Source organism: Notolepis coatsorum (genome assembly GCF_963971535.1).
Source record: "Notolepis coatsorum genome assembly, chromosome: 13".
In the NCBI taxonomy this organism is placed as follows: domain Eukaryota; kingdom Metazoa; phylum Chordata; class Actinopteri; order Aulopiformes; family Paralepididae; genus Notolepis; species Notolepis coatsorum.
The window spans coordinates 122,257,595-122,268,850 of record NC_140177.1 but is presented as its reverse complement, the minus strand read 5'-3'; the positions used below and the strand labels follow the sequence as shown (position 1 = coordinate 122,268,850).

Here is an 11,256-nt window from a genome sequence, read left to right as displayed (position 1 = left end):
GGCTCAGAGACGTTCACCCCATTCTCGACCCGGAACCGGAACCCTTTTTTTTTTTTTTCACGCGACTCACTGTGAAGCACTTTGGTTGACAAGTGTCATGTTTAAATGTGCTATACAAATAAATTGTATTGATTGATTGAAGCTACTGCAAAATTTAGTTACACTACTAGTTTAATTACATGTGGTGAAACTACTCCCCACCACTGCATTTTACCAGTTAAAAGTATGGTTCCAAAAAGTGCAAATCTCTATTTTATATGGTTTCAAACTATTAAAAAAAGTATCAATCAGGATTTGATTTAAGGATATAAACATACATTTATTTTCACTGTACTTCCTCGTTCCTTCCTCTGATGAGACTGTATCACTAATGAACACATTCCTTCTGGAAAAACTGGTTTCATATCAGCGTTTACTTTGCATTGTCATGCAGTTATGTACTTGAGAGACGGATAGCGACCGTCTCTTTTTTTCTTCCTTTGGAGTTAGGAGTTGGAGTTCACCGAGCAGCTGCAGAATACACCTGAGAGGAAAGAAGAGGTAAGAAGTGAATGCTCATTACATTTACATTTTGTCATTTACAGTAGCCGAGGCTTATCCAAAGCGACTTACACGTTTTGTACGACAAGTCAGCAGGAAGGGTACAACTCTTTCAGCTGAGTAACAATGTTCATCAAACAGTGCTGAAACTTGGGTGCTGCAGTAGACATAATACATATTAGTATAGTAGGAGGAGTGCATGGTACAGTAGTATAGGTTAGTGTTTACATTTTTTTTATAAATTCATTTCAGATATTGGTTGAAGAAGTGTGTTTTTATTTCATTACTTGACTCATATTTGTGAAAATAAAGTCATTACATACACCAAATCAGGTTAAAGATTGAAAATTATTTGGTAAATTATTACAATCGGAAGGAGCCCTAAAACATGAATGTCCTTTTAAACATTTCTGAGGAAACTTTTGGAACAGAAAATAAACTGTAATAAAAAATTTTAAGAGTGTATGTCGATCGACATGGTTCAGATAAGTAAATTTACACTTTAGAGATTAACTGAAGCCAATGAAAGTGTCTCCTATATAGGAAAGGCCAGTTGAGTGCATCTAACATAACACAGGGATACGTTTCATGAGGACATCCTAGAGAAAATCTACACTGGCTATTTTAGAGACATTCAGAGGCAAAAGTTGTGCTTTTGTGATGTTTTGATTAGGTATTTATGATTTCCTTTACGAACATGCATGAAACCGTCCAGACACCCTGAGTACCAATGTTATGGGCATTAGCCAGTTGTGCAATGTGAAAGATGTTCGGTTACATTAGCAGCTAATGCTAGCCGGCTAACAAACAACTCTTTTCTGCATGCTCTCACTTCTTGTCAAAGAAATAACGAGAAAAAAGTATTATATACTGTATATATTTATATATATATATATGGCTAGGGCATGGCATTCCCATGTTTGTGTTTTCCTTCGGTGATGGCGGTGTGAGTGGCACGCGGGCTGTTTGTGTTTTCCTTCGGTGATGGCGGTGTGAGTGGCACGCGGTCTGTTTGTGTTTTTCTTCAGTCATGGCGTGCTTTATCAGGGTGTGTGTCTTGGATGGGGATGTGGTAGGGATTGATGTGTGGGGTGTTTGGGGGGACTGGCTGTTCCGGGGGGGTTCACATGCCTTCGAGCAACATTCCACTATTGTACTTATTTTATGCCTATTCTTATGTCTGCACGTTTATGTTGCACTACTTTTATTGTCTATTATACCTATTCTTATGTCTGCAATTTATGCATTGTTTTTTATTCTGTCAACTGTGTGCTGATTTTATGCCTATGTTCATTTTATACTAATTGCTGTGAGGCACTCTGGACTGCGGTCCATGTGTGAAAAGTGCTATATAGATAGTTATTCATATTTATTATTATTATATTGTAAATATCTATGCATTGAAATGTCTGTAAAGTCTCGACGACATTGAAAATGAGGGTTTGAATGAAATACGCTAACCGGATCAATTCATCGTAGTGGCCATTTCCTTAATGAAATTAAGGAGAAATTGCTAACTTATCGGCAAAAAGACACATTTGCAAAGTTTCCAAATGATTAAATATTACACTGAACTGTTACTACGCTGCAGATGTCCATGCACATCATAAATATACAACAAATGCAATCATAATAGAGTTTTTACATGCAATTAAAACAACTGCAGATTATGGTGGACTGGTTGGTGATTAAGGACTTGAACTGTCCAAAGGATACCAATGTATATTGAGTTTTAGGTCGCTTTCACACAGGGGCTGTTTGGTCCGGACTTTCGGACTAGAATTCGATAGTCCGGTTTTTCGGGTCTGTGTGAATGCGCGTCGAACTCGGTTCGCGGACCAAACAGTCGAACTCTGGTCCGCCTGAAAACGTAGGTCTCGGTTCGGCTTCATCGAACCAAATGCGAACCAAATATAGGAAGTGATTATTATTACCACTGCTCGCAGCACTCACTGCAAAACAAGCACACTGCATCTAATCTCTCTATCTATCTATCTATCTATATATCTGTGCATCTTGGGAAGAAGGAAGAAACAACGCGGCTTATTATTATTACCGAGGCGCGCGGCTTATTATATTATTAATAAAACAGCTACTTGTGGGCACTTATAAAAACACCGTGGTCTACAAGTTGTTTAGCGAGAGGATGGTGGTAATGTGCTTCAATAGAACAATGGATCAATGCCATGTCAAAACTCGGCTCCGCTGATCTGGAGGACTCGCAGTCCACACAGACACACACACACACACGCGCGCGCGCACACACGGGATCGTAGCCACACACACATTTCCACTGTCCAATAGACAAGCGCCCTTTTCGACCGCGTGACATTGTTCAGAAGGTCTCGGTCCGCCTGACAGATATCTGTGTGAAAGCAGGCGAACCAAATGAAGAATGCAACAATGTTGCAACTTCACCCCCAGAACCGCACCGAGTCCACCAAAACTATATGTGAAAGCGACCTTGTTGTATATGATGTTCCACGTTTCAGGAGTACAGAAGCTAATAGAAGCAAAAAATTTGAGTGAACAACCTGAATTTATGTAGCCTATGCACACAAGAATCTTTATAATACTGTTTTGGAGTAAAAAAAAATAAAATAAAAATTTTGGTAAGAATATAGGACAGGCACATATAAGCACTATGCTTCAGTCTGTACCTTTTTCAGTCACTGTAAATAATCAAATATTGATAAATGATGATGTATATTGTACTTTTTTTTGATGACTGAAAAAAATAAACTACTACTACTACTACTATAACAGATTTATATATATATATATTGATTTATTTTTTCCAAGGATAACAGCATGGCTCAATGGCTGCTCCTCTTGCTGCTCACAGGTTTGTGCCTTTTATATAATTATATTGTTGTTTAGATACTTTAAATATGTATGGCTTTGACCAGGACACTGCAAGGGTTGGGTTTCAACACATAAAATATACAGGTATGGCGACCATTTAAGTTAAATTTAAGTTATTTATGAATGTAAATGTGCCAGAATTAGCTAATGAGATAGTTTTCATCTGTAGTCTGCCATGCCATACCATTTTTAAGAAGGGTGTCTGCTTTTGTTTTCTTTGGTTATCCGTTGTACCTGATATGCTAAGAGAGAGAGAGTCAGATGTCCAATAAACTGAGAAATGAATTCCCCAGGGTTGAAAACAAAGGTCTAGAGAGCCATATATCATCTTCCTATCTGACTTAATTCCAGAGTTATGGCCGTTTGCTAAAGGTGACCTTGAAAATGACAGTTGACTGTGGAAATGACCTTTAAATAGAAAAATTACTTTGGAAATGGATTCCTCGCACCAAATAAAGTAAAAAGGTGATATCAAACAAGAATCTAGTACTAACAGGAGCTGAGATATGACATTATCTCTTTCCAACGGTGGCCATGTATTTTATTACAGACTACCCCAATTTGTATGTGGTGGTTTTTGAAAACCATTATGCCCATACCTAACACCCTGCCAAATTGCAAACTTGTCACAAAGTGCAAGATTTTTATGAATTCCCTTTCAGTTAGAGTAAGAAACTCATCATCATTGTAGTGATGGGTGATCTAATACGAAATCTAAACAATTATTTTCTTCAGTGAATCTCTAGATACAACAAGATTGTGCTAGTAAGGCAGTCTTGTGTTTGCCCTACAGGATTTTGCGATTGTGCAATTCCAAGAATTAATGCAAATTAAAATATTTGTGACAGCTTGCAAATGGTACCAATCCTTGCAATATTTCTGTATAAAATGGTCAGGCTGCTCACAATTTTATGGTTCCCCACAATATTTACACAGTGCTGTTGCAATCAATCCTGTGTGTGTGTGTGTGTGTGTGTGTGTGTGTGCGTGCGTGCGTGCGTGCGTGCGTGCGTGCGTGCGTGCGTGCGTGTGTCACATCAACAGAGGACACCAAGGACCTGAATTGTTTAATATTTTTCAACAATTGGGGAAGGAGGATAGCCGTTTGGAAATAGGGCTAGTCATATTATCACCAACAAAGTTAGGATGTCTGATATAATGTGATGGGTAGGGCCTTAGGGTTTACCAACTTAGGAACTCATGTAATAGTCCTCCCCTATTCTTAAGGACAAAGACTCATTAATTCCCTCAACACCTGCACTCCGTCTAGTACGCTACACACCCTCACACCCGGTGGAAGTAGTGGTTAATACTAATAATAAAATGCAGCTATCTTGTATCGTATAACAAGTGTTATTGTTGTTATCGCTATAGTTTCCAAAGGAGAGGCGAGAAACACTGCGGCTCACATGAGCTGCTCGCACACACACTCTCCCTCTCTCTGAATGAAACGGAAGGCATTTAGGTATCACTCCGGATTCACGTTTCAACCAAGTCACTAACATTGCTGTCATGAGCCTACGGGCTATTCAACTAAATTGTTCAGGGGGCCACATTGTCAGAAACCCAAGGGGCCAGGCGCCGGACTGCCACGGCGCCTCCCCGGAATATATGTACACTTGACACAACACGCAACCACATTTTCACAACTTTTATTTAACTACATTGCAAAAGTAGTATACTTTCCAAAAAAAGTGCTTAATTTATGTGCCACATCTGCAACATCTCCTGCAAAAAGTGCTTCATTTATAACTGTGCAACAACTGCAACATCTCCTCTTCAACATTTCAATATAAAAATAAAATAAAAAACAAACAAGTGCATGATGTGCATCTGAACATTCTAACATCAACACTTGAACAAAAAAACACATTTATAGTGCAGCTGAGCTTATGAAAAAGTGCTTCATGTCTGTGCAACAACAGCAAATCACAGCATCTTATTAGCACTTATTGTCCACTCTTAACTCTCAAACATCAGGGGGGTGGGGGGCAGACAGGCCTAGCCTACATACACACATCTAATGAGAGCGATTGCACTTCTTTGACTGGGCAATGGCAGAGAAAGAGGGTTCATAGGAAGTGAGGGCTACCCGCAAACAGTGATGCAAATGCTCATTTGTCAAGGAGGCACGGTTGCTTGTTTTAATGGCATTCATGTGAGAGAAACTGGATTCACAGGTGTATGTTGAGCCAAACATTGTTAGCACAGATATTGCCAGCGTTTTTATTTTGGGGAATGTCTTGACATGAATACACTTTATCCAAAATGTTGTGGTGGATTCATTCTCAAGTGTGAAGTGATGCAAGGAACTCTTGTCCTTTTGTGGAAATAGCAGCTACATTGGCAAATGGGTTGCTCACAAAATGCATCAATTCTCTGGACATGTCAAATTCATCAAATCGACTTGCAAAGTTTTCCCTCAATTTATCAATGAAATCTGTCATTAAGTGAGTGACTTTTGGCTCAATTTTGCGTGTTAACGTTGACATGAAAAGAAAAAAGTAAAAAAAAAATATATAAAATTAAAAATTAAAAATAAATATTATTTTTAATTTAAAAAAAAAAAAAAATATTATTATGTAATCTTTGGCGGGCCGGTCAGAATCATCCCGCGGGCCGGATCTGGCCCGCGGGCCGCCAGTTGAATAGCCCTGTTAAATAAAACATCCAACTCGCGCAACGACTCTGCAAAAAGTCCTGTGGATATTATTGCGAGAGATAATTCATATGATACATATTATGAAAGCCAATGTGTTGTTTAGAATCTGTCCAGTGCTACAAGCTGGAGGGGGGTAGTGACAGTCTGACAAGTCTCTGCGGGGGGTCTAAACCCTATTCAAAGCACACACACCCTCTCTCTCTGAGTGTATGCGTGTGCGTATATGTGCGTGTATGTGACGTACAGTAGCTGCAGTGAGTGTAGTTCTCTCGAGAACCGGGATAATTACAGACATGCAATCTAGCAAGAATTAAACCTATTTACAAGTCGTATTAAGTTTTGCAAATAAGGAAACAGACTTAGAACATTTCAAAGCACTCAAAAATGCCATTTGTCTATTTTTACCGATGACTGCATGCGGGAGCAAACAGGAGCTCCGATCCCAGAGGGTAGCGTTGGAAGACAGGTTATCACAATATGCTCAACATTGATAATTCGCTGAAACACATGCACAACACATTGGGTTCAATTATCACAGTCTCACTCTCTCTTTACTTTAGTAATTTAGCACAACAGTGGACAGTGTAGAACCAATGTTACCTCACTGGGGACTTTCTACTTTTAATGTCGACACGACAGTAGCACATCGCATAACAATACTATGTTACTGGTAACCTTCGCCCTATGGCAGCAAGACAATAGCACAAAGCACAAGTGAGCTACTTGACTGATAAACACTCTTTGAATATGCTGTGCAGCTTAAACACGCATGCTGGTAACACAATGCATGTATACAAAACCTAAGTGGGCCCACACTTTTAAATAACATTTGCTTATAATAAGCCGGCACCTTGAAATAATAATAAACCCCCGTTGCAGCGCTGAATCGTGGCTGGCGAACGTGGTGGCCTCAAAACAGAATGGCCCCTTCACTCAGTTATGAGCATGAACAAACAAAAGGGTGATATTCCAACGGCGCTAAAGGCGCGGAGTGCACCTTTAGCGAACTCGCTCACACATAATAGTCTACAGCCACAGTGCTAGAGGCTCACATACACAAATGTCTGAGTCACGTTAAGCAGTCTGTAGCTTCAGCCGTGGCTGGCTCTAGCATGCATAATCCATAATGCCTGTGCTCATTCAACAATAAAGTGGTCTCGAAAGACCGTCACCTGCATGGTACACAACAGGCAGGGCAGTGCTGGCAGTCAGTTGGTGGTCCCGACGGATGCATGAGACGACCAGTAGGGGTCCTTGTTGAAGAATCCTTCTCCCGCTTGTAGTATGCTTGACGCTACGCGCTAAGCTAAAAGGCTAACTCAAAACACTTGATTAAACTAATAGCCGGTGCGGCTAACCTAGCTTTCCGCCTAACTGTTAACACGCAAACTCAATGTCGTCTTCACATGTTCGTCAGTTGACCATCCTCTTCTTCAGCACGCCGACTCGACACTATACTATACTATAATACATACAGCACGTTGCATTATCCCCAGATACTAGGGGTGGAATGGTACGCATTCGAACCATACACCGTTCCATACGACCTCCACGGTTCGGGGCATGTGTGTTGTTCTGTTATAACGTTAGCCGCGAGCTAGGCTATCGTTACGTTAGCCGCGAGCTAACCATGGAAACGCTCACAGAGAAGTGACTCCACGACAACCAGTTCCATTAGTGGGGAAGGGGGGGTATATTGACGAGGCTTGACAACAGAGGTTCAACGATAACCGTTTGTGTTCAATAACGAGCCAGGAGACTAGAGCGTGTGTGTCATGTCAACTGTGCCTCTGTATTGCCAACCCATAACACAACATCATAGTTTACATCCTGGTCCCTGCTCGGACGTACCAACTCCACACACCACTGAGGGGGGGGGGGGGTTATATAACATTCCCCATTCCTTTGTAACATCTCCTTTTTTCTTTAGATAACAACAGTTACAACATTCCTTAGTGCAAATTATTATTAATACAAGAAACCCCATAAACGTCCGTAATTATCGGCGGTCAGGTGGCGTAGCGAGATTGCGTTCGTCACCAACACCGGAGACGCTGGATTTGCCTGTTCGAATCCAGCTCACAGCTCCGGCGTTGTCACCAGCTTGGCTGGCCGTTCACACTAATACAATTGGCTGTATTAGAGGGTGGGAAAGCTGGCGGGGTGGGTCCGGGTCGTTGTAAACAGCGACTCCTACAGTTCGGTCGGGGCGCCTGCTCAACGCGGATAGGATCTAAGGGGGGTAGTGTGATCCTTCCACATGTTACACCCTCTCAGTGAGAGTCCGCGCTGACAGGTGAAAAGAAGCGTTTGATTGGCTAGACGTGTGTCGGAGGAAGCACGTGATAGCCTCCACTCTCCCAGACCAACTGTGGGGGGTAAGTGCGCAGCGACTAGGAAGGGGATTGGGAATTGGCATAACGACTAACATTGGGATGGGAGAAAATCGGAGGAAAAAGGAAGGGGAAAAAAAGATCAATTAAAAAAATAAAAATAAACTAATTATCTTTTCTGTGACTTTTCCTTTTTGATAAGAAAGTCTCGTGCTGGTTGAGTATATGCATACTTTATGTTGATGGCTTTTGTCTATAATGTGGCCACACAAATGGAAAGGTTTAATTATATTTTCAGTCAGTTCGGTCTTTGTGTGCCAAACATTATTTAAGACAAACCGCTGTAAACTTATTTTTTTACCAAATAAATGAGAAGCATGTTTAAATCGGCAATGCCTCCCCTCTTGCTCTACCAAAATATCTCCTAGCTCTAACCCGGTCACTGTCAAAATGCCTTTTGCATGACTATGTCTATGTCCTTGAGAATAACTGAAAAGTTGGATTATTTTTAGGCTATATTTCTTATGCTGATGTATGGTATTTTTGGAGTGTTAAATATTTTTTTTATAAAAAACAACGTATACCGAACCAAAAACCATGACCCCAAGACCGTGATACGAACGGAACCGTGGATTTTGTGAACCGTTCCACTCCTACCAGATACTGTGTTACATTATTAGCCTGAAGCTCAGCATTCAAGGCAGAACTGTCCCACTCGCCTGAATTCTTTAACTAACGGATTTCCAGTTCCGCGTTCGCGTTCTGCGCTCTGATTGGCCACTAACGTTTCTGGTCGCGCCAATCGTGTGACGGCAAGTTCTGCCACCGGTTAAGCTTAGGCACTCTTTCGAAGTTGGTTAAGGTTAGAGTTTGTCTTAGAGCAGGGCGATAGAACACCAGCCCTGATTCCAAACTCTAACCTTAACCAACTTCGAAAGAGTCGCCTAAGCTTAACCAGTGATAAACTAGGCGTTCGGTAGTTTGCTGCTGTTCGAGGCGGAAATGGGCGTGTCACGCGATTGGGCGCACATGTCACATGACCAGAAACGTCAGTGGCCAATCAGATCGCACCAGAAACGTCAGTGGCCAATCAGATCGCAGAACGCGAACGCGGAACTGGAAATCCGCTAGTTAAAGAATAGACGGGTCCCACTCACATCTCACTCACACGCTGCTCCTGCAGGAAAAAGGCGTGCACCTCTCTTCTTCATGTAGTATCCATCACACCTGTCGCCGTTCCTCTGACCACCAGCCTGACTGCCCGGCAGCTCCCCCTAGTGTCAGTCCTCCTAAAAGAAAAATCTCTGAGTCTTATCAGACACATTCAAGTGTCTACACTTACTTAACTATTTTGTTTCTTGAAGAAACCAATGTATTACTATGCACTGGGGATATCTAGCTAGCTAGTTCCAAGGTATTGTGTCAGTTTGAGAGAGGAATCAAGCATCAGAAATACATTGTATTCATGGTCATTGCATTGGACTGTTGTTATAGTATATGGAAAACATTCTCTCCTTTCTTCCCTATCCAGTCAGCCACTCATCAACTACTGCTACTACTACTGCTTATCCTACAACTGTTGCCGCTACTGCCAATACTACAACTGCTACCATTATTGCTGAGACTACGCCTGTTGCCACTACTGGTACCACTACACCCCACGGTAATGGAATACTAATATTCAGTTTTATATACACACAGCTGCCTCTATGCCTGTATGTCAGACAGACTCCAACAGCTCTGTCCCAGGTGTTATAATGGTAACATTTAAATGACCTCCACGACCAAATTAGTTCGAAAGAAAATAATCGATATGATTTGGGCGTTTATTGCGCCATACAAACCGGAAATGGATCTAGTCGATCGACGTCAAATAAGTGGGATATTTTTCCTCCAGTCTCATCGGCGTTAGAAAATTATCCGAACTCCAATGAGGTTGTAAATAAATAAATAATATATTGCAAATTACTTTGGCTATGCAATCGTCAAAAATGTTGCTGAGTCATCCCTGAAATAATTTTTTTTAAACGAGTCCCATTTTTGTCCGATGCTTAACTCAATGGACGCCAAGGGGTCGTGTTGTATATCGTGTATCGTATATCGTGGTGAATATGAGTATAGTTCCAGAGCGATTCTGTCTAATCTCAAGAAACTCGAGCAAACCGTGCTTCAATGCATCTCCTTAGAAATCGTGCCATTTGTCGCTTGATTTATGAATCGTTCTGAAATAAACGCTAGATTATCGGTATTATATGTGTCCTCATGCACGAACAGAAGCGGGGGCTGAAAAGTCGCTTCTCCGTGCCTCCGTGCCTCAGCACCAACCGCACGCACACACACACACACACACATGCATGATCGTTATGAAAGAAACATCGGATTAACCCAAGATTGGTAACATAGAGTCCTTACATCATATCTGATGTACTGCAAAAAGAATAATCCAATTCCTGATCGCCATTCCAAATATTGATCGCGTTTATTGATCCAACGTTTCTCCACCAAAACGCACGCTGCTCCCAGTCTCCCCAGTCCATGTGTTATAACGATACTGCGGCCCGAGAAGGAAAACCTAGACCGGACTTTGAGATCAGCATACAGCCCAAGGGGGAGGGATTCCAATGATGTGCAATACCGGCCGGAAGGCGTTAGGCGGCGGTATTGGCCTTTTGCAAGCTCAGACCCATTGATAACATCAGGCTGGATGGATGAAAAATGAATGGATATAGCGAATAAAAGAAATAGCGATTAAAACCTGACTTTTCTCGTGATTGGCGCTCAAGCGATGGTGAGTTAACCCGACTTTTCTCGTGAATGGCGCCCAATGAGTTAAGTGGCTCTCTCTCCCTCTCTCTC

At 41.7% G+C, this 11,256-nt stretch overlaps 1 protein-coding gene across 4 annotated transcripts in view; it reads left to right on the top strand.

Annotated features, from left to right (window-relative positions):
- Window positions 1–408: 408 nt before the first annotated feature.
- Window positions 409–11,256, top strand: part of LOC311239724 (uncharacterized protein) — a 104,195-nt gene continuing 93,347 nt past the window's right edge. For all 4 annotated transcript variants that reach the window (XM_084328141.1, XM_084328140.1, XM_084328139.1 and 1 more), the window contains exons 1-3: window positions 409–540; window positions 3,343–3,385; window positions 9,932–10,063. In XM_084328141.1, coding sequence (XP_084184267.1) covers window positions 3,352–3,385; window positions 9,932–10,063 — 166 coding nt within the window. In that variant the 5' untranslated portion in view covers window positions 409–540; window positions 3,343–3,351. The remainder of the gene's footprint in view (window positions 541–3,342; window positions 3,386–9,931; window positions 10,064–11,256) is intronic.